The 22,485-nt window shown below is 38.7% G+C and overlaps 1 protein-coding gene across 10 annotated transcripts in view; it reads left to right on the plus strand.

The window, feature by feature from the left end:
- Nucleotides 1–22,050, plus strand: part of MIPOL1 (mirror-image polydactyly 1) — a 288,733-nt gene extending 266,683 nt beyond the window's left edge. For all 10 annotated transcript variants that reach the window (XM_073349059.1, XM_073349064.1, XM_073349060.1 and 7 more), the window contains one exon: nucleotides 17,607–22,050. In XM_073349059.1, the coding sequence (XP_073205160.1) occupies nucleotides 17,607–17,673 (67 nt within the window). In that variant the 3' untranslated portion in view covers nucleotides 17,674–22,050. The remainder of the gene's footprint in view (nucleotides 1–17,606) is intronic.
- Nucleotides 22,051–22,485: the final 435 nt, after the last annotated feature.

The following is a 22,485-nucleotide window of genomic DNA, read 5'->3' on the forward strand; positions in this document are numbered from 1 at the left end:
TGTTATTTGTGTTAAGTATCTGGTCACAATTCATCTTTTTAGTGAAGACTAAAGCAAAAAATACCTCAGCTTTCTTGGTGTCATCCATTATTAGCTCTCCGTCCCCACTAAGTAGAGAACCTACACCATCTTTCATCTTTTTCTTGCTCCTAATGTGTTTATAGAACTTATTGCCTTTTATGTCCCTTGCTAGAGATAATTCATTTTGTGCCTAAGCCTTTCTGATTTTGTCTCTACATGCTTGTGATAGTCTTTCATACTCATCCATAGCAATTTGTCTATGTTTCCACTTTTTTGTAGGATTCCTTTTTGATTTTCAGGCTTAGAGAGCACCTAATGGAACCATTTTGGCCTCTTATTATTCTTCCTGCCTTTCCTTTGCATTGGGATAGTTTTCTGTTGTGCCTTTAATATTGTCTCTTTGAGAAACTGCCTGCTCTGCAGAGCTCCTTGTTCCCTTAGATTTTCTTCCCATATATCACTCATATTCAGGCTACTTTGAGCTGAGTAAAACAGTAATTAGTCACCTGAAAATCTATCTTTGCAAAGCATGAAATTCTTGATCAAATGTGTTCAAATAATGTTCTGCTACATACTAATACAAAATGCATAGCATTTGTAAAGTAGTGGGCTTCTGTGCATGTTATACCCAGTTCAAAATATCCAAGGTCAAAAGGATTAGCAGAAAAAACTGGTCAAAAAATATACTCAAGAAAAGAGAATAATCAGAATCATCTGTCCAACTATGAATGGGTAGACATCTGAAAACAAGACTTCCCGTTGCAATTAGCTTATTTAAAATAAGCAAGAGAGACTGTACCACAAGATAGAAGTTGATAGTTCATAAATAGATGCTGAAAAGTTAATACAGTGGGATGATAAAGTTACTGCCCTCCAGTAAATGCTGGTGTTCAGAAGAGATACATCCAGGAGGTAAGTTGAAACTTTCTCAAGTGTTGGTCAAAGAAAATACTCCCAGATCCTGTACAGTACAACTACACAGTGGACATGAGTTCAGAAATAATTTGGAAAGCATATTGAAGGTACCTGTGGACTCTGAAACATACATATACAGAGGAATTCACTGATGTGGATTCTACAGCTGATGTAAAAGACACAATTCAGGATCTTTCCCCAACACCTGAAATGTCTGAGTGTTCCAGGAATAATGCCTTAGTGTTCCAAGAATAAAGCAGTACTTCTGATGGCAGACTGTCTGTGTTGCTATTCAGGAAGTAGTATGTCTCAGCCCTGGCCTATCTTCAATGTTAATACAATTTGATACATACTGATTAAAATTAACTAGGTAGAGTCTGCTACATCACCTTGATATGATTAATCTAAGTCAACAAATCAATTCAAAATATTTAAAAATGAACTAAGGTAAAATGAAAACTGATGCATGTGCTGAATGCCTCCTCTGCCATCTACTAGCCAGATTGTGGAGACCTTTCAGCAGAGAAATAAATTTGATCTAATCTGTTTCCCATCTCTGAATCCCTCCTGACACTTCCTGCTTCTTTGAGGATATCCCATAATACATCTGTCTTTGAAATGTATTTGGTATTTGGTATCAAATACCAAAAGTCTCATTGCAAGCCTAGTCTCTGGGGTGTCACAGAGTGACCTGTCATTCTGGGATATCTTTCTCTTGAGATCCCCGATGCCATGGGTTGAAGTGAGATTTCTGGCATCTGATGGCTTGTGTTGAATGACAACATTATGTTCAGTGATCTACATAAGAATGAAGTCAAGAGACTCTGTCCTCAAGATATTTACAGAGAGGCTATTTGCACAGCCCAAACTTACATAGCCTTCATGGAATTTCGGGTGCATATGGGATGCAAAATCAAGCTCAGAATGTAAGGGTTGGTGTACATTGAAAAGTTACATGTGTCATAGCTACATGTCTTGGGGGTGTGAAAATCCACACCCCTAAGAGATGTAGTTAAGCCAACCTAACCCCCAGTGTAGACATTGCTAGGTCAATGAAAGAATTGTTCCGTTGATCTAGCTACTACCTCTAGGGGTGGTAGATTACCCACAGTGATGGGTGAGCCCCTCCCATCACTGTAGTAAGTGTCTACCACACTGACCGCTACAGCTGTACAATTTTAAATATAGACATAGCCTAAGTCAGGTATTTATCTACTTACTTGTACATATGATTTAATTTACTTGTCTACTATAAAATATGGCCTGCAACACCAATCCTCACAATAATTGTTTTTAAACATGAATAACTAGGATCTAAACCCATATATTTATTATCATTTGAATATTTATCACTTTAATGTTCAAGAAAATGGAGGCAGTGCTACAACTTATTTTACCTAAACAGTAAAATGTATGAAAATCAAATGTTTTCAGAGTCAACATAATCACAGTATTCCATTTTTTGACCCGTGTGTTCATTTACAGTTTGCTTATAGCTGCTTCACAGAGATGGAAGTTTGTACATTACAACATTGTTCTATTGATTTATCAGTAACAAAATATACTAAGTATACTCAGTAAACTGGAAAAGCTAGCTCTAAGGCTAGTATTGTATAACATCAGCTTGTTGTGGAATACTTCAGAACAAAATCAGAATGTTGGCATTGTCAAGATAAATGGTGTAAACCAGACTAGCAAAGACTAATATTTAGTAAGACCAATAACACAAACAAATTAGATCTTGGAGTTGTACACTTTGTCCAGTACCAAGAAGCATATTTACATAGCATTTTAAAGCATATAGTCAACTGTTCTATGACAAACTACTAAATTATCTTTTTGACAACACACTAAATACCCCTTGAAGACAAGTAAGAAAACATTTTTGTGGAACTTGCTTTTTTTCCTAGGTGAAAAAGTAAGTCTCTCAGTAAATAATCATTAGCTTTTATCATTTCTATCCAAATAAAATATACCCATGGCATTTATATTGCTGTTACTAAATGATATTTAATTGTCTTGCCAGAGCCATTTATCAAAAAAGGTAAAAAAGTAATTTAATAGTGAGTTGGCTGTTGGAATAACAATAAGGGTATTTTTTAATAATATTGAAATTGTTTCTGAAAATATGCAAAAGATTGAATGTTGTAGCCAGATAAATCTGTGTTTGCAAAAACTCAGGAAAAATTCAGACTTTTTGAGGCTTATGAATTACTTCTAAGGTTTTACTGAAGGGCTAGTCACTCTTGTTTTTTACAAAGCCAATGGAAATAACTATTGCCCCAATCCAGCAAAGCACTTCAGCCCATGCTTAACTTTAAACAGACTTGAAATCAATGGGACTACTCACTTGCTTAAAGTTAAGCAGGGCTGTAAGTGCTTTGTGAAAATGGAACCTACCGAATTTTATGAAGAAAAAGTAGTTTTTCATATTTCTAACCCAATATTAAGTGACTAAACTAACAGCCAGCTTTTCCCATAAGACTTTGAGCAGGTTCTAGTATTTTAAATGAGGAACTCCTGTGGAGAGGCAGCATGTCTACAGCATAATTTGAGGAGAGCTCCATGCATGTGCAGATGGCACATTTTGCTGAGTAATGTTAATCCTCAAACAATGCTTTTGCAATCTTTTTTCTACTGCGTGCAAGTGATCACCTCCGCATTCTTGTCTGTGTTTGCACAGCACCCAGCACAATGGGGCCCCAATTGCCATTAATTCTCCATTAATAATGCCCATCCGAAATATTTTAAAATATTACAAGAAATAGATATTGTAGGTAGAGAAATGGTTCGTCCACAGCATTTTCCTTACATTATTGAGAGACTAGTAATAAATAATCTGCGGTTGTTTTTTCAAGAAATGGTTTGCAGGATTTGACCAACTGTCAGTACCTCCAAAACGAGAGGTACTGAAAGGTCTATGGGCAAGGTGTATTGCTCGGTGTGTGCCATTGGATTCTGCCAGAAGGTTGGGCAGTTTGGGCTACTCGTCTGTCGCCTGTCATGAGGGAGATATCACAAGTGAGAGCTTAACTAACTACTTTCCTGTGCCTTCAAACCCTTTCCCATTGTCATTTGATCTTTCTATGGCACCATCTCTTCCATTTCAGCTTGAGCAATATCACCTCAGTTATGCCAGGAAGGAAAATCAACTAAACCACATCATGCCTATATAAAAAAGGGTTTTTCTAAAAGTATATTGAAGGGGAATTGATGGTGGTTTGGGGTGGGGGGAAGGGGAGAGTTTGCTCCACAGACTCCGCATTGCTCTCAGTCATAGTGGTACGGCTACCTACAAGGAGATAGAAGAAAAATAAGAGCTATCTAGAGCCCACGGAGTCTGCATCAGTGTTTGCAAAATATGCACAGAATCAAGAAAGAACACAATCTTGTCTTCGTTGTTTACAGTGTCAAGAGGGTGTTTAGTGTTTTAAGCAGGTACCGCCCAAAACTACGGCTTGGTGGGATGCGTTTGAGAAACAGAAACCTGGGCAGTGTAACAGTGTTTGCAATTTTGCAAACCTCATTATAAACAAGTCTTGACTAGGGCACACATAAGAGAGGTGGAGCTGACCTGGAATAGACAGACAGGAAGGTCAGATCTGGTCTTACAAGGAGGACTTGTCTGAAGCACGCCGAGAGGCATTAGAATGATGGCATTAACATTTAAAGATAATCACAGCTTCCCTAGAGACTTTTAAAAATACACCATTTGGCTTACTGTGTAACTAACAGAAAATACTCTAAAACAGATTTTTATGCTTAAAAAAGTTTTTACAGTTGTCAGTTAATCAGTTTTTGAGGTCATTTTTGAGTATTTCTAAAGAAGGCCAAAATCTCCAACAGAAGATATTATTGTATTAATTCCAATTCCTGCAGCACATACCTTCTGACACATATCATTAAGAGTGTTCTCAAAACCTGGAAGCATTCTAGATCCCCAAGTACGAACTTGGTCCAATAGATAGGCCATGGGACTGGGAGCCAGGAGAGACAGGGTCTATTCCCAGCGCTCTCTTCAGTCCTGATCCTGAAAACACTTATGCATGTGCTCAACTTTGCACACATGAGCAATCCTGCTCAATAAGACTACTTCTGAATAAAGTTAAACACATGCATTAAATGTTTGCAGGATTGGGGCCTTACTGGTTTATTGTGTGAGCTTGAGCAAATCTCTTAACTTCTCTGCCCAAACTTTTTCCCATCTGAGAAACAGAGCTAATGTTACTCACTCGCCTTTGTAAAGTACTTTAAGTTTTATGGTAAAACGAACTCTAAGTGCTAAGTAGTGGTAATAGTTAAGGCTACGTTTCCGTCACGGAGTTCATGGAAGTCACGGAGCTGATACCACGGAGTTCATGGAAGACTCTGGAGCTGATACCCTGGCAGGGTTCCAGCGACAGGCAGCAACAGGGGCACCCTGCAAGGTTCCAGCGACAGGTGACAGACTCCTGAGGGGGCCCCTCCTCATGGTTCCAGTGACAGGCGACAGCCTCTTGTGGGGGGAGGGGGAGGGAGCACCTTGGGCGAGCAGCTGGGGGGTGTCCTGTTTTTTCTTTGGGAAATATGACCACCCTGCAGCTCCCAGGTGCCGTGGGCAGAGGGCTTCCAGCTGCCTCAGGCGAAGGGGGATCCCCACAGCTCCCAGCTACCACAGTGGCGGGGTAAACCATGGAGCCACAGCAGCAAAAGTCACAGACGGGTCACGGCTTCCATGAATTTTTGTTTATTGCCTGTGACCTGTCCGTGACTTTTATAAAAATAACTATGCCAAAGACTGAGCCTTAGTAATAGTGCATTTTATTATTAGAAGCTCCTCCCACGACTAGTGGGGGACTAACATGCATCCCTGGAGGGACCGGTGTTTTGGAACAGGGATTGCTGTCCCATACAGAATAATTGCATGGAGCAACAAAACTTTCAGTATCTGCTAGTGTGGGTCACTGCAGGACGTTTGCCTATTCCACATAAGAAGCCCTGGAGCTAGCCCTGCATTGAAAGGGAGAATTCCCAGCTCGCTATGATTGTACTCACATTCTTTTCCAACCCTCGTGTTTGGGAGACCATGGGCCATTAAAATCTGTCACTGTCCCTCAGTCTAGCAGGCACTGATCCAAGACTGAATATAGCAACTACTGGACTTGGGAACAAAGAAAATGTCAAACCCTGCTCTTGTGTCTTGATCATCTTATTCTTTTTCAGTGGTTTAAAAACAAAAACGAAAATGAGAACCTCATAGTCTTGATTTTATTACTTTACAAAAATGTGTATGGCTTTATTAGCTTTCTCAGCTTTGTACTGGTTCAGTTTATTGGTTAGCAGGCAAGCTTTCTCACTATCAGTCTCAATCTCTGTGATCACAAACCTCATCTCTTATGGAAAGAAAAACATCCACATACTGTTCCATGATTGTTCCATGACCACATACTCTAACCTAGAGTTTAGAAATACTCTGCATGGTGACAATAGGCACAGCAGGCTGTGTTAGTCAGTTTTGATGTTAAAAAGAGAGAGAGAAATGGATTTTTGGCATTGCCCAGCAGGCTAAGCAAGGGCTTACCTTTGGCTCCATTGCAGATATGTACTATCTATTCTGTAACCTAATACTACAGGATCTAAAGAATAGTTCTTTAAAACAGCCATGCAAACAAAAAAAAACCTCATCTGGGACCTTGCAACCACCTCAGTCCTAGCTTAGATTTGAACGATCCCACAGAGCTACTGCTATCCCACATCATTCTTCCATCTTGCCAGTAACTTGCCTTTATCTGTGTGGGTATCTGATGACACTTGTCAGCTGGCCTGCTTTAGCAGCAGTAAATACAACTCTTAAGAAGAATGTTGGTTGTCTTGCTAAATGGATTGTATATAACAGGACACTGCAGAAAATAAGTGACCCTGTCAGAAGTATTATTGAAATAACTCATCAGCTGATGTAAATCATCATAGTTCTGTTGGAATCAATATGCTGATTATGCCAGCTGAGAATCTGCCCTTAAACTCCGGGCTGCACATGAATATCACAGCTATATACACATGCAGCTTTTCTCTTGAGAGAAGGGTGGGGAGCTGTTAGGAGAGAGACTGAGCCTTTCAGGAGTTCATGACTTTTTAATAACATCAAACAACACTACCAAAATGAAAGACTAGTATTCTTCTGTGGTTGATGGGAAGTAGTGATTTCTCCTCCCTTCAAACCAATAAATACTTTGGCACAAAGGCTTTCTATGGTAAAGCTATCTGACCTGAAAAGCAAAACTGCTAGTTTTTCTTATGCATATGACAGAGAGAATTGTTCCAGTAAATATTTGGTATGTAAATTAAATAAACCCCCAGTTAATGTAAGCAAAAAAGCTGTGAAAATGTGGTCATTCCAAGACACATGTTCTGATGCCAGGATTTTTTAGACGAACTCTACAAGAAAGAGAACAAACTATGGAAAAAAATTACCTGAAGCAATAATTGTCAGTGACAAACTATCATGGAGAAACCAGCATAAAATAAGTCACACATAAAGAAAGAATTTAGAAAATGGTTTCTAATACACATGTGGGATCAGAAGGTCACTACTGAAGCTACCGTACAAGTTATTGGGCTCCACAAAGGGATAACCTGATGAAATTCTCTGGCCAGGAGGATCTAATGGTCTCTTCTGGCCTTTAAATATATGAATCTATCATCTATTCTAATTATTATTATTTGTTTAGGGTCAACAACTTGCGCAGAATGGTACAGTACAGCAAACAAAGACAGTCTTTGCTCCAAAGAACTGGTTGTACTGAAACCCAGTTGAGGTGGTAAATTAGTGATTTCAGGGGGGTTTGTCTTATTTGTAATAAGATAATGTCTTGTGGGCAATCAATAAATGCTCTTAATAAGCATTCTAAAATAGGGGAAGAGCTGTACCCTTAGCAAGAATGACTTAAGTCCCAAATACATACACGGGGCCTAATTCAATACAGACTAACACGGCTGTTACTCTGAAACCTGTCATTAGGAGTAAAACACTATCAAAACAGAATGGTAGTGTTTTACACTCACTTTTCCTTGATGTAAGTGATGGTAGAAGGTATGTGGCAATGCTGATGTCAGGTTCATAATCTTTGAGACAGAAGGTATAGGGGAAACTATTTGGCGAGATTAACTATTGTGGGCCACAGAACAATATTTAATATTTTAGCCAAGGCCCATGTAAACCAGGTTTATTTTGAAAGGAGCCCAACTGGCTGTATTTACCTCTAAGTTTAATCCAGTACAAAATTATTCTTTCTGGTAGAGAAGATGCTGAAGGAGTGAAGAAGTATGAGGAAATCAGCATTGTGCCTCTAAACCATATCAAGGTGTTATCCGATAAATAATCTATTACAGGATTGTAGCAGATCTGCACTTGGTCTGTTAAACACAGACATCTCCCGCTCTTTCTGTCTACTGCCTCTTACTCATCACGGAATGTGTCAGAACTGTTGGGTTTGGGAGAGGCCTTAATGTCAGCAAAATACATTCCACAAGAAGCCAGCAAGCACCCAAGTAAGGCCATCTTCATGGCCTGAGCCTAATCTAATCTGTTGGACAGATAACCAAAGGTTAGAGTATAGGTTTATAGGCCTTTATATAGTATTTCAAAATCCACAAGGGTTTTGTTTTTATCGCTTTTATCATCCATCTGCAGCTAGAAGCTATTGTTTTGTCCTAGTCTATGTATTGCGTTGCAGATTAGGACATAAGGCTAATTGAAGAATGCTATTCTCTAGTAGAGGTATATTTTAGGTAGACCTGAGCTGTAATCTTCCCAGTGATCCCCTTGGAGCAGTGCAGATCTACACAAGCCCTTACTCAAGCTTTGTGGCTAAATGCTACTGTCCACCATAAAATGGGCAGCCCAGGCCAGAGAAGGGGCACAGGTAGGGAAATGCGCTGTTTCAGCACATCTCTTAGCCTTCATCAGTAGATCTTAGAGTAAACTCAAACCCCAGTTTAAAGCTGTATTCCTTCATCTGGTCTCCTGTGCGGGGGGCAGTGGTGCAAAAATTGCACACACACACATCCATAGTAGAGGGGTGAACTGAAAGAACAGTGAATAGAGAGCCCTATAGCTAATATTAAAAGTTCTGTCATCAAGAATTTTTAAATATATTTTAATAAGGAAACTTCCAGATAATTCAGAATTATTCAAAATCAGAGTAGACATCAGACTCTGGAAATCTGGAGCCCACCTCCAATGTATGGCAACCCAAAGGGAAACACCAAGGAAGGGAAATCCATAAATCTACTAAAAATCAAAGCAGTCAAGCACTTAGAACTGTCTAACCACATCCAGTATTCAAATCAGAACAGCATGCATAAGGGACAGGAGAGCACAAACCTAAAGTAACTGCATAAGCAAGCAAGCAGACTATGTCTTGGAAAAGAAATACCTGACTGCTTAGGCAGTCTGCTTCTGTAGATGGGACCTTCTTCTCAAAGATTATGAACATTTCATGAAGAATTTATTCCACCTGATAACATCACAGTAGCAGACCCCACTAGTAAAGCTGTTTGCTGCTACACTCAGCCACAGATTTCCTTGCTTTTGGCCTAGAATTAACTCCATATAAAAAAGAGCACCATTAGTCTAGCACCACTCAAGAGTCTTAAAGGCAATACGTCTATTGCTAAAGTAAGAAATACTCATGTACCAGCTTTGCAGATGTCTTTGCCTTTAAACTATAGGACTTTTCTTCTTGTGCAAGGTTATTAGCAGAAGCACTTAGATAGGCACTATAGAAATAAGATAAAGATAAAGAATATTTCTCACTCCTTTTTATGCTCCTCAAATATGGCAAATTTTATCCATCCTTTAAGCATGGAATTTATTGCCCTTGGAATGTGCAGCTCAATATGACTAAAGGCAGAGCAATCATATCCATATGAGGACATAATTTGGCCCAGTGTTTTTTTTCCCTTTTAACATGGGTCTTTGAATACATAGATACAATATAGCAAAAAGAAATTGCACACCAGTAAAGTAATATTTGTAAGGTGAATTAATCTCATAGAGCTAGATTTTCAAAGGCATTTAGGCATCCAACAAGGCAGATAGGTGCCCTGTGGAATTTCTAAAAATACCTAAGCAGGTTAGGTATCTGTCCTATTGAAATCAATGTGAGTTAGGTGCCTAACAAGATTAGGCACTTTTGAGAACTCCACTATGAGCCTATCTGTTATCTTCAGGGCCCTAAATATCTTTGAACGTCTGGACCTTGGTCACTAGAGTTGATTTTTTTCCACCAGTCAGTCATGCATGTTCAATCTTCACTAAAAGGTCAGAAAAATCTCTGAAAGCTTATGCCCAAATAAATTTGTTCGTCTCTAAGGTGCCACAAGTACTCCCTCGTTCTTCCTGAGGATATTCTTTGGGTAGCTTCAAGAGGTGAAGCAAATTGGGTCATTATCCATGCTTATACTTTGGGATAAGCGTTGTCTTATGCATCTTAGTTATCCTCAGAAGAGTACCTCCTCCGCAAAGTATTTCTTCACAGTATAAGACTCACAGCAGTGAAAAGTTTAATTCATCCTGTTTTGCAAGATCATAGACAAATGTAATAAATGTGTTTGCAACTTAACTAAAATATATCAACACAAATATACAAGATGAATAAAAATGAATACATATGTATTAGGGCTGTCAAGCGATTAAAAAAATAATCGTGATTAATTGCGTTGTTAAACAATAATGGAATACCATTTATTTAAATATTTTTGGATGTTGTCTACACTTTCAAATATATTGATTTCAGTTACAACACAGAATACAAAGTGTACAGTGCTCACTTTATATTTATTTTTATTACAAATACTTGCACTGTAAAAAATAAAAGAGAGTATTTTTCAATTCACCTCATACAAGTACAGTAGTGCAATCTCTTTATCGTGAAAATTGAACTTACAAATGTAGAATAATTTATAAAAAATAACTGCATTGAAAAAGAAAACAATGTAAAACTTTAGAGCCTACAAGTCTACTCAGTCCTACTTCATCCAATCGCTCAGACAAACAAACTTGGTTACAATTTGCAGGAGATAATGCTGCCTGCTTCTTGTTTACAATGTCACCCGAAAGTGAGAACAGGCGTTTTCATGGCACTGTTGTAGCAGGCGTCGCAAGATATTTACGTGCCAGATGCGCTAAAGATTCATATGTCCCTTCATCTTCAACCACCATTCCATAGGACATGTGGCCATGCTGATGATGGGTTCTGCTCAATAATGAGCCAAAGCAGAGCAGACCAACACATGTTCATTTTCATCATCTGAGTCAGATGCCACCAGCAGAAGGTTGATTTTCTTTTTTGGTGGTTCGGGTTCTGTGGTTTCTATATCTGAGTGTTGCTCTTTTAAAACTTCTGACAGCATGTTCCGCACCTCGTCCCTCTCAGATTTTGGAAGGCACTTCAGATTCTTATACCTTGGGTTGAGAGCTGTAGCTGTCTTTAGAAATCTCACATTCGTACCTTCTTTGTGTTTTGTCAAATCTGCTGTGAAAGCGTTCTTAAAACAAATGTGCTGGGTCACCATCCGAGATGGCTATAACATGAAATATATGGCAGAATGCAGGTAACACAGAGCCAAAGACATACAATTCTCCCCCAGGGAGTTCAGTCACAAATTTAATTAATGCATTATTTTTTAACAAGCATCATCAGCATGGAAGCATATCCTCTCGAATGGTGGCTGAAGCATGAAGGGGCATACGAATATTTAGCATATCTGTCACGTAAATACCTTGCAACACCAGCTACAAAAGTGCCATGGGAACACATGTTCTCACTTTCAGGTGACATTGTAAATAAGAAGCAGGCAGCAGCATCTCCTGTAAATGTAAACAAACTTCTTTGTCTTTGCAATTGGCTGAACAAGAAATAGGACTGAGTGGACTTGTAGGCGCTAAAATTTTACATTGTTTTGTTTTTGAGAGCAGTTATGTAAAAAAAACTACATTTGTAAGTTGCACTTTCATGATAAAGAGATTGCACTACAGTACTTGTATGAGGTGAATTGAAAAGTACTATTTCTTTTATCTTTTTACAGTGCAAATATTTGTAATAAAAATAATAATATAAAGTGAGCACTGTACACTTTGTATTCTGTGTTTTAATAGAAATCAATATATTTGAAAATGTAGAAAAACATCCAAAAATATTTAATACATTTCAACTGGTATTTTATTGTTTAACAGTGCGATTAGTCGTGATTAATTTTTTAAATCACGATTACTCTTTTTTAGTTAATCGCGTGAATTAACTGCAATTAATTGACAGCCCTAATATGTACAAAATAATGGGGTCTAAATTATCTATTACCAGTCAAGAAAGAGATCTGGGAGTCATCATGGATAGTTGTCTGAAAACATCAGCTCAATGTGCAGTGGCGGTCAAAAAAGCTATCACTGTTAGGAACCATTAGGAAAAGGATAGATAATAAGACAGAAAATATCGAGTGTCACTATGTAAATCCATGGTATGCCCACACTTTGAATGCTGCATGCAGTTCTCAAAAAATATATATTAAATTGGAAAAAGTACAGAGATGGACAACAAAAATGATTAGGGATATGGAAAAGCTTCCGTATGAGAAGAGAGCAAAAAGACTGGGACTGTTCATCTTAGAAAAGAGGTGACTAGGGCGGGGATAGTATAGAGGTATATAATGAATGTTGTGGAGAAAGTGAATAAGGAAGTGTTATTTACCCCTTCACATAACACAAGAACCAGGGGTCACCCAATGAAATTAATAGGCAGCAGATTTAAAACAAACATAAGGAAGAACTTCTTCACACAACACACAGTCACCTTTGAAACTCATTGCCAGGGGATGTTGTGAAAGCCAAAACTATAACTGGGTTCAAAAAAGAATTAAGTAAGTTCAGGGAGGATAGGTACATCAATGGCTGTTAGCCAAGATGGTCAAGGACACAACCCCATGCTCTGGATGTCCCTAAATTTCTGACTGCCAGAAGCTGGGACTAGATGTCAGGGGATGGATCCCTCAATAAATTGTCCTGTTTTGTTCATTCATGAAGCATCTGGCAATGGCCACTGTTAGACGACAGGATACTGGGCTAGATTGGCCTTACTGGGTCATACCAATGGTCTTTCTTATGTTCTTAATATTACTTCCTATAGGTTATTGGCTTCCATCCTTTTTATGAAAATTTACCAAAATTAAGAGATCTGGTGTACCCACTAGTTTCCTACACCTCCCATTCAGCTATGCATGCACAAAGGAATTTAGGCTACTATCTCTGCCATAAGAATGGCATTTGGAGCAACAAGCTCCACCGTGGATTAGACGGCACAACCTTGAAAGGGAGATAGGAAATATGCAGCAGCCCATCTGAGCTAACAAAGAGGCTGATCATTCAGGGCCCAATTTTGTCACCTTTACTCACTCTGGGTAATACCTTACTACACAGGTAGTCTCATTACTTTAGTTGACTATTCACAGAGAAAGGTGCTACTCTGTAAGTAAGGGTGGCAGAACTGGGCTCTGTGATGGACAACAGGGACATAGAATTATAGTTCCCAAAAGTGAGTCCTGGGGCTTTTACCAGGGGTTGTTAACCACTGATTTAGGCCATAGCACTATTTTATGGGATTAAGAGGTATGTTAGGGGTACAAGTAGGCATTTTGCTGGCTCTCTGCACAGGGGTGAATTTCACCCTCTTTGTGATTTGATTTATAATTAGCTGTTATTTTTTATTTCACAGAATTGTTTAGATCCATGTTAGAGATGTGGTTTCTTAATCTCCTACGATTAAAAATTATTTTTTCTAATAATAAATAAATGCAAATCCATACAGGACTGACATAAAAGGCACATAGGCTCTGCATAGTTTGTACTTGTTGCCAGATACCTCATTTTGATGATTGCAGTCATCATTCATCAGAAGAGCAGAAGCTATGATTGTTAAGCCTCATTATTTTCAATGAGGCCTGACAGTTGCAAGGTTAAACAGAAGACAGCAACTTTCATCCTACTGGTATTTCTTTTCAAATATGGGCAACTCTTCACTAACTTGTCTACTTTGGTGTCCTCTGCCATTGGTTGATCACAAAATTGTGATCATAGCTACATATCTAAGCACACCTGCAAGAGAAAGTTTAAACATTGATCTCTATTCCATATTTATCTTATGATCTTAAAGGTACTTAAATAACTGAAACCATTGTAGTTTTTTCCCCATGTGTGCAGCTGCACAGCATTGCTTTTAATACAACACTGATTTAAATAATCACGCTATCAGGTGTTTCTGTTTTCCAAAAAATAATGAACCCTCAAATCTCAGACTTTCAGTGTGTCAGATTAGTTTCTTCATCCCTTTTGTTCCATAGCAGGGGTTGTATTATCCTGGGGATAAGTACTAGTATGAGAGAGATTTTCATAGGTGCTTAAAGTGGCTGAGAAGGTTGTTGTGGTGCTATTGAACATAATAAATAAGATACCTGTGAAATCCAAAGGTCCTAGCAGCTGCTGAAAGTAAAGGGAGATGAATGATAACATCTAAATGAGGCCTAGCCTCCTTCCCTTTCCATATTGCTATAACACTGAGCTTTGTGGGCCTGAACAGGTCTAGAGCCAGCAACAGCCCGAGCCATTTTGCCAGCCAGGACAGAAAATGTTTTAGGACCATGCCTCCCGACAGCAGTTGAAAGTGGGAGAAAACACAACCAGCCAATCAGGATTAGAGTGGGGCAAAAAACCAGCACAGCACTTCAGTACCCCTGGAAGTTGGCACCCAAGACAACCACCCTGCTTGCCCACCCATAGAACTGGCCCTTCCTACAGCCCCTATTCGTGAAGATTAAAAATGTCATCTTAATCCTTAACCTGAAAAAGCCATCAAAGGAAAGCTACTCTTCTTGGATATCTCCCAGATCTTTTGCAGAGACATTAGGCAATTCCTGGTTGGTGAAGGTTAGGGAACTGATGTCTATTCCATGAAAAAGGGCATATTTCCTGCAGATGGAAAACAGATAAGATACAGTGGGTCTGATCCTCAGATGATGTGAATTGGTATCACTCCATTGACTTCAATTGTTCAAATTAGATGTGGTTGAAAAATGGAATTCCTGTCCCATGGGAAAAGATTTTGAAATTGTGTTTCATCCTGAATTGGGACGAAAAGTAGAAATCTGGGAATTTTTTTGTGAAACTAAATAGTTAATTTGGACTTAATTAAAAGATTTCATTTCAATAAGGTCAAAATGTTTTGTTTCAACTTTATCGTTTTGACTTTTATAATTTTATTATTTTGACTATTATAAAAGTTGAAAGATTTCATTAATAACATATTTGTTATCAAAATGATGAAGTCTGAATGGACTGTTTCATCCCTATGAAATGTTTCAATAATTCCCCATCAAAAATTTCAACAAAATAGATGCAGTCCCATGAAATGTTTTGATTTTGTCAAATCAGCATCTGCTAACAGAAAAACATTACATCATAAATTTTTCAACCAGCTGTATTCCAAATTATTTTAATATTGTCCCTGAAATAGGAAATGATAAAATATATGAACTTCTAAGTAAGAGGGAAGAAAAATATGGCATATCATGTGAAAGCTATGAGGTAAAATCCTTAGATCTTCTACGACCTAAAAGCCACTCACTTAACCAGCCTGGAAAAGTATTTCTGGTTAGAGTAAACTGCATAAGAACTGACTTAAGAGAGTTGTGTAGATCATGGTGGGTAAGTTGTTTCCTGCCGGATCCTCACCCCCAAAAGTTTGATGAACTCCTGTAGATGCATGTGTTATGGTAAATAATGGAAATTATAGCAAATAAAAGACAAAAGAAAAAATGACAAAGGTACAAAGATATATAGACAAGCGGGAAGGGGAAGAGGAGGAATAGTTAACCTGTAATGATACTACCTATGCTAGTACTTAAAATGTGAAACTACACAGACATAAAAACTGCATCTCCAGTACCTTCACCATGGAAAATGCAACCAGTACCATCTGCATTTTCCATGTGTCATTTCCTGGTGCCTGTCGATAATCTTCCCCTCAGTTGTTTTTGGTAGTGAGTTCCTAATCTAGTTTCAGGATTTAAGCCATCTGAATAGCACAATAAAAGGTGTAGTTTCATGGTACTCAGGGGTTACTGGAAAATGCGAGTGTTTCAGTACCTAATTGTACACATTAGTGATTATCAGATGTTATAACTTGTGGCAGTAAATCCAAGAAGCATGAACTAATTCTTTTGCACTAAGTCACTAATGCATCCATTAGGTCAAATGCATTTTTCAGCTTTAAGGGGGTTAAATTATTTTTATATTGTATTTATGTTCCAGTGTTGTGCAGTATACAACACATATACACACAACATTTTCTCAGACCAGAAAAGATGGTGAACCTTCAGTGTTGTGTGCAGCTAATTGGACTCACAAGTCACAACTCTTGTTAACTGGCATAGGCACTGAAAATATTCCCTTTCCCTCAATGTCCAGCTTTATGCTCTGTGTTTATTTGTGGGAGAACCTTCATTGGAGTATTACATTTAAAAAAACAGATTAAACCAAGGAAATAGCTAAATACACTTTCCCTGGAGTGCTTAAGAAAAATGCATATGACTGTGAACTCCTGGAAAAAATTTAGAATTTGGGTTTGGCTGTATGCCAGGAAGAGTCTGATCTTGTGAGGCACTGAACACCCTCGCTCCCACTGCATTGGAGTCTATGGGAACTGAGTACTCTGAGCATTTTGCAGGATTTGACCCCAAATTATGGTATGCTCTTGTTTGTATCATCAATTCAAAACATGTGAACCCGTGTAGACATAACATCTTATACACTCTCAACTCAGAAACTGGACTTTTATCATGTATTTTGAAAAGAGATTTTCACACATGGGATTTTTAGAGATAAACATACAGTATGTGCAAGGCACATTGCGCAATTGAGCTAAGGCTTAAAAATTAGATCGACCTAGCTACAGTGCTCAGGGCTGTGACAAATTTGGCACCCTCAGCACCTTAGTTAGGTCAACCTAACCCCCACTGTAGGTGCAGCTAAGAATTCTTCTGTCGAACTGGCTGCTGTCTCTCGGAGAGGTGGATTAACTAGTGACAGAAAAAACCCTTTCGTCAATGAAGGAAGCACCCGTGCCACATCAGCATCGCTGCAGTGCTGCAGACTTGCCCCTGTACCGCTTGTAGTGTGCACATAGCTTTAGTACCACGTGCTAGTTTTCTTTTAAAGAAGACAAGACAATTAGTATTGCGTTTAGTGAAGGCAACAGCCACCGAGTCGGGTTGTTTTTTTTCTCCAGGAATTGAATGTGCTGCCCGTGTATCGCGGCATATCTGCAGCAAGATTTATTCAGACAGTCCTGTGTAAACTAGTGTGTCATGGGGGTCTCAGACACCGTATGTCCTACACAGAGGGAAGATGAGTTGATAGACACCTCGGACTGTGACTGGGTTGGGCTGTAGGTTAAAAGTTTCTCTCACGTTGTCGGCATTCTGCCCTAGTGTCTGTCTTTTACAGTAATGCTTTGTTTCTTAGCATGACCACCACCAGGACAGCTTGGTTCAGTGCAAACACTGTCTCTTTCAGCCAGAACATTCCTAATGTTAGCTTCCTTTTTATTTTCTTCCCTCCCTTCCCCACATTGCCCGCATCTCAGGTTGGAAAGACTGGTGGACGTCCTGAGGAAGAAGATTGGAGCAGGGACCATTAGGACTGTGATCTGACTGAAAGCGCCAGCCTAGGGAAGTATTCACATCTGGTGACCAGGCTGCTTCATTCAGCACTATGTAAACACTAAAGCCTTAACTTAGCAAACAGTTGTTAGAAGTGGGACACTCCAATGACATTCCAGACTGAGATAAAATCAAATCATAAATGTTTAACCACTTCGCTGCTGAGTTGTGTTATTTGTCAAACTGTATCTCTGCAAACATGTATTTGCTTTAAGCAGCTGTATTGTGGTATGGTCAGTGAGTATTGTGGAAATCATTTGTGTGCTGTTTTAACAGTAGTCTCTTCTCTCAGTTAACATTGTCGGACTGCAATGTGCTGAAAGACATAGTCTGGTCATGTTGTTACATACGGCCTGCTTCAGGGGCCAGTCCTACAAAGCACAGTCTCAAAATGTAAATCTACTGTGCTATTTATCAGTCTGCAAACAATTGAATATTTTAATGTTGAATGTATTTCTTAATTGATAATAGAAGTTCAGATTCAATGTTCTATGTATATTAATATCATGGAGATGTTTTCCTTCTGATGCACACTCATAATCCCTCTATATTGTAGTTTGTTAATCAGAATTATGTAAATGCATCATGGGGAAGGTATACACATGGCTTTAAAAAGAATTTCTGTAGCTAGCACAGAATCCTACTATAGATCAGTTTCAGCTCCTTATATACATGTATGTACAGTTAGATTTCACTAAAAGAGTAGATTCATTAAATTGTAAAAACATAGTTACATTGATTAGTGTTGAAGCTGTAGAGAAGATTATTCTGATTGTTATATGACACTCTTCTTCCCTCTCCTGTGAAAGAAAATCTCTGAGGGGTTAATACTCCACCTTGCTGGGGCAAAGGAACTGCCATTCACCTCCACTGTGTAAGGCACAGCCTCACCTCTTCTATATCAATCCTCTTGCCTCCTCCTTTGAAATGGAAGCACTGAACCGTCTGCTCAGCCCCCCTCGTCTGGCTTTTGTGTGTTTATGCTGTCTTCTCTCTTTAGTGATTGTTTTTATAGATACAATGAAAGAAGAGAATAGAAGAATGAAGGAAAGAAATCTGCAATATGCCGTTTAATGTGGAGGGTCAGACTCAGGGTCCATCTTTCTGGTCAGACACTGCAACGTGCAGAATGCAGAATACTCTGCATTCTTTGTCTGCAGACCTAGGCTCCTTTTGGTTTCAGTATGCCAACTAGGCCACTTGCAGAGGAAGGTACGTTTACCTACAGTTCATAGTACTTGTTATGCCCCAGGAGACTCTATGAGTGATTCCAAACCACCCACTCTGCCCCAAGACAGACTGTGATTATTGCTTCTGAACCTCCATAGTCATGAAACCACAGATGACCCTTTAATGCTTCCAGACCTGGAAACTGGTAAAACCCTAGAGGAACCAATGACTGCTGCACCAGGCCCTAGTTCCTCTTGTGCGCAAAGTGAGCCTGTAATTACTCTCTTGAGGATGCTGCTCTCACTAGATTGGAAGCAACTACTAACCTATTCTAATACCCTTACTGTACCCCCAGTGGTGTACTGAGTGGCATGCCACATGCTGTGGACACCTCTGTGCCAATTCTGCTTGAGGGAAATGGCAAACAAGGAAGGAAGAAGTTTTCGTCCATGCTTGAGTGACCTAGGTGTCACTTTCACATTTATCCAGGTATATCTAGAATTTTCCCCTTGATTCTCTCTTAAGGGTAGGGCTTCTGATTTTCAGTTTTAACTGATATAGCGCTCTTAGTGCAAAAAATGAAACTGGTGTTTATCCAATGAACAGCAGAAATGGTTACTTGTATCAAAGAACTTGCCTACGTGGAGCAATAATGTGGACTGTGGGATGTGATTTCTAAAGCGCACTAATGTTTTACACATTAATTGGTCCATGTAGACATGGCTGGCATGCACAAAAGGTTCCCTAGTGCGCTATGACATAGTGCTCTTTGAAAACAGTACTGTGTTAAAGTTCACTAGGGAACATTATAAAGAGATTAATCATTACAGTGTATGCTACTGTAATGAGTAATATATATAATATACATCACTCATTGCAGTGTATATAAAGAGGCAGCCCACAAAAAAATCTACCCTGATTTTTGGACAGCTACATAAAACTAAAAAAAAAAAAATTCCTAAAAATAACCCCCCCCCCAAATGAAAAACAGAATCCCTAATGAAAGAGCTCCTAATCCTTTACATGCAGACTTTACATGATCATGCTTCCATCCTCCCTTTTTATCCAGGAAAGTAGGATTGATCATACAAGATCAGATCAGTAGTCATTAAGTCAAATATACTCTTTCTGGTTGTGGCCAATAGTTGATTCTTCAGAGCAAGATGATGACCATCCATAATATAGTTGTGCCATGTTGTATATGAGGGAAAATTCCTTCCTGACTCTGTGTTACCACTTATACCATGAAGCATGAGATCGGATTACCTTTTAGCATGGATTTTTCGCACCCTTGTAGTGCAACTACAAATGACTTTTATTCATTGTTAAATTACCCATCACTTTTTAAAAAGTCAGCTACAAATATTTGTCGTCTTTGGGAAAATGCTTGGGAAGGCTCATCTAAACGAGAAGGACCCCTTGAGTTCTAATCCTGTCCTGCTACTGGCTTGGTGTGTGGCCTTGGGCAAGTCATTTAGGGCCCGATTTTTAAAGGTATTTAGGCACCTAGTGGGATTTTTCAAAAGTGCCAAGGTATAGAATCATAGAATATCAGGATTGGAAGGGACCTCAGGAGGTCATCTAGTCCAACCCCCTGCTCAAAGCAGGACCAACCCCCAATTTATGCCACAAATCCCTAAATGGCCCCCTCAAGGATTAAACTCACAACCCTGGGTTTAGCAGGCCAATGCTCAAACCACTGAGCTATCCCTCCCCCCAATGGGTAAACTCCCATTGAAATAAATTGATTTATTCTCCTGCTCCCATTGAAATGAACGGTTAATCCCCCCAGTGACTTCAGTGGTATGGGATCAGGCCTTTAATCTCTGTAGTGTAGGTGAATTCCTGGACCCATTAAAATCAAGGGGAGTTTTGCCATTCACCTTTAATGGGGGGCAGGATTTCACCCTCTTAAGTTTCCCCATCTGTAAAATGGAGATAATAGTATTTTGCTTTTGCTTTTCCTCCCAGAATTGTTGAGCGGATTGATTAGTTAATGTCTGTTCAGGTGTAAAATACTGTATAACCGCAAAATAGACATTATTTATTAGTCTCCTAATTTATGGGGAAGGATGAGACTGTGTCAGATTACATCCCAGTAGTGACAGTGCCTTTACCACCAGTTCAGAGTAAGGGCTTGTCTTCCATAGGCAAAGACTATGACAATGGTAATTACTGGTGTAAGCAGTGTCACCATTACTTTGATGTAGCATGGAGATATATGTACATTTCATATCCCTCCTGAGATTTTGTGCATTTCTCTGATCATGCAGCGAATGACAGCACTGGGAGCCATTCATGATGCATGCCATGATAAAATATGTAAATAGTGTCACGTTGTCTCCGGATAAGAATGTTATTAATGCTTTTCAGTACTGTAATTATATTCATAGTAAGCCTTCCCTAAGCCCTCACTAATTAACAATATTGTGACAAGTCAACTTTAACAGAACAGAACTGTGGCCCTTTAGTTATTTAGTACTGTTTTTCATTCAACCCACAGCCAAAATCTCACCGCATAGTTTTGTACATTGGTGTCAGGGAAGCTGCTGATAGTTGAAAAGTTCATAGCCCACTCAGTCTTGTAGTGGGACCCTATCGATGAAATCAGTTATAACCCTCTTTAAATATATTCAGCTGCTAGGCAGACTCATTAGTTAATTATTAATGTATGAGAATTTGAAGACAGCTTTTACAAATAAGCTATCATATTGAAATAGTTTAATAATGTCAATGCGTTGTCACAGAGACATTCCATTTTTTTCAAATTATAGGATAGTTTATAAGATTTTCATTCACTTTAGTTTCCACATTAAAATGGTTTTATAAAAAAATCTTATTAGGTGACCTTGAATTGTAATTGCTTTAGTTCACACACAACAATGAAGTTGCTATCTAAATGTAAGTTTCTACATGCCTTTGTTTGTCTTTGTTTAAAATAATGCCATATGAAAGCTGCTTTTTGGGGGTGCTGTACCCCATGTACCAGCATAAAACAATTTACTGTGAGGCAGAGAAAACTCTTGCAACAAATGAATGGCAGTTTTTCTGGTACTATACTTGACAGCGTTGCAGCATTATGTGAAGTTCATCTGGCTTTTATAATTACACCAATTAGCATAAGGTCTGTGCAAAATATTCCTTTTTCTTCCACTGCACTGGTAAATAAAAAATGTATTCGCAAATCCAAGAAACAAAGTGTTTGTCTTGTTTTAGCTTGATCGTAAGTCAGTTGCTGGGCTTCAGTGGTCTAAACATTTCATTCTCCAGTTTTGTAGGGAGCGCACGTGTTCTGTGAGGCTTTTAAACAAATACTTGGAATGGTTGAAAGATCTGCATTGCCAGTGCCTAGCTAAATATGTAGTCTTTAGAAAAGATGTGGTTTATTTTGGCACTGTTTAAAAAACTCAAATATTTTAAACATTTGTTAAGTTCAAGCTTGCACATTTGAACTAGCCGTATACATTCCAAAGTTGATTCTCAAGTTACCTGTCTTTGTTTTTTGTATTTTTAATCCCTTCATTAAAATAGTCTTTGTAAAGGTTTTTTTTAAAAAAGTAACATAAAATATTGTTATTAAACTAATGAGAGTCAAAATTAACTGCAATGGCTGACATGCAATTTCAAAAATGT

Source organism: Lepidochelys kempii, chromosome 6 (genome assembly GCF_965140265.1).
Source record: "Lepidochelys kempii isolate rLepKem1 chromosome 6, rLepKem1.hap2, whole genome shotgun sequence".
Classification (NCBI taxonomy): Eukaryota; Metazoa; Chordata; order Testudines; family Cheloniidae; genus Lepidochelys; species Lepidochelys kempii.